This window comes from Nicotiana tomentosiformis, chromosome 2 (assembly GCF_000390325.3).
Source record: "Nicotiana tomentosiformis chromosome 2, ASM39032v3, whole genome shotgun sequence".
In the NCBI taxonomy this organism is placed as follows: Eukaryota; Viridiplantae; Streptophyta; class Magnoliopsida; order Solanales; family Solanaceae; genus Nicotiana; species Nicotiana tomentosiformis.
Genome location: NC_090813.1, coordinates 85,556,698 through 85,557,365, shown reverse-complemented (window position 1 = coordinate 85,557,365; position 668 = coordinate 85,556,698). Strand labels below are relative to the sequence as shown.

At 42.7% G+C, this 668-nt stretch overlaps 1 protein-coding gene across 1 annotated transcript; it reads right to left on the bottom strand.

Moving 5' to 3' along the window:
• Positions 1-296: 296 nt before the first annotated feature.
• LOC138905199 (uncharacterized) lies at positions 297-668 on the bottom strand. Its single transcript, XM_070193705.1, has one exon. The coding sequence runs from the start codon at positions 666-668 to the stop codon at positions 297-299; it is 372 nt and encodes a 123-aa protein (XP_070049806.1).

Below are 668 nucleotides of genomic sequence, written 5' to 3'. Positions count from 1 at the left end.
TCCGCCAATGTCCATCCAATAGCCTTCTTCCTCTTTTATAGCACCGCCAATGTAGAGTCTACCTACACATTAGTCAAACAAAAGGAAAGAATAACTGGCAAAGTAGAAGAAGGGCCAGGAAATTCATACCGAAGATGTGGAGGGAATGGCTTCAACTCTAAGATAGGAGGCTCCTCGATCAAGGGCTTTGTTGGAGGAGTTGTCCTATTTTCAAGATCCAAGGACAATTTGTGGGGCTCATAAGTGTACGACCCCATTCCTTGCAACGAGTTCACACATTCCATGAAGCCATCCATTTAGTCATCATCAAAGTTGAGCAAGACGGCCTTTAATGTATCATCAACATTCATCACAACACTTGTTTCATCTACAATCGCATCGGTCACCAAGTCTACGAAAGAACACACCTCTTTGCTATTGGGTTGTCGCATGGACTTACACATATGGAAAACTACGTTTTCATCACCAACCCATAAGGTAAGTTCTCCGGCTTCAAAATCAACTAGAGTCTTCCCCGTAGCAAGGAAAGGTCTACCAAGAATAATCGGCACCTCATAATCAACCTCACAATCAAGAATGACAAAATTCGCTAGAAGAATTAATTTATCAACACGAACCAATACATCTTCAATCACTCCCAATGGCCTCTTCATGGTACGATCGGCCAT

What these genes read in the sequence shown, in the direction of transcription:
- LOC138905199 (XM_070193705.1), bottom strand. Translation starts at nt 668, where the DNA reads ATGGCCGATCGTACCATGAAGAGGCCATTGGGAGTGATTGAAGATGTA.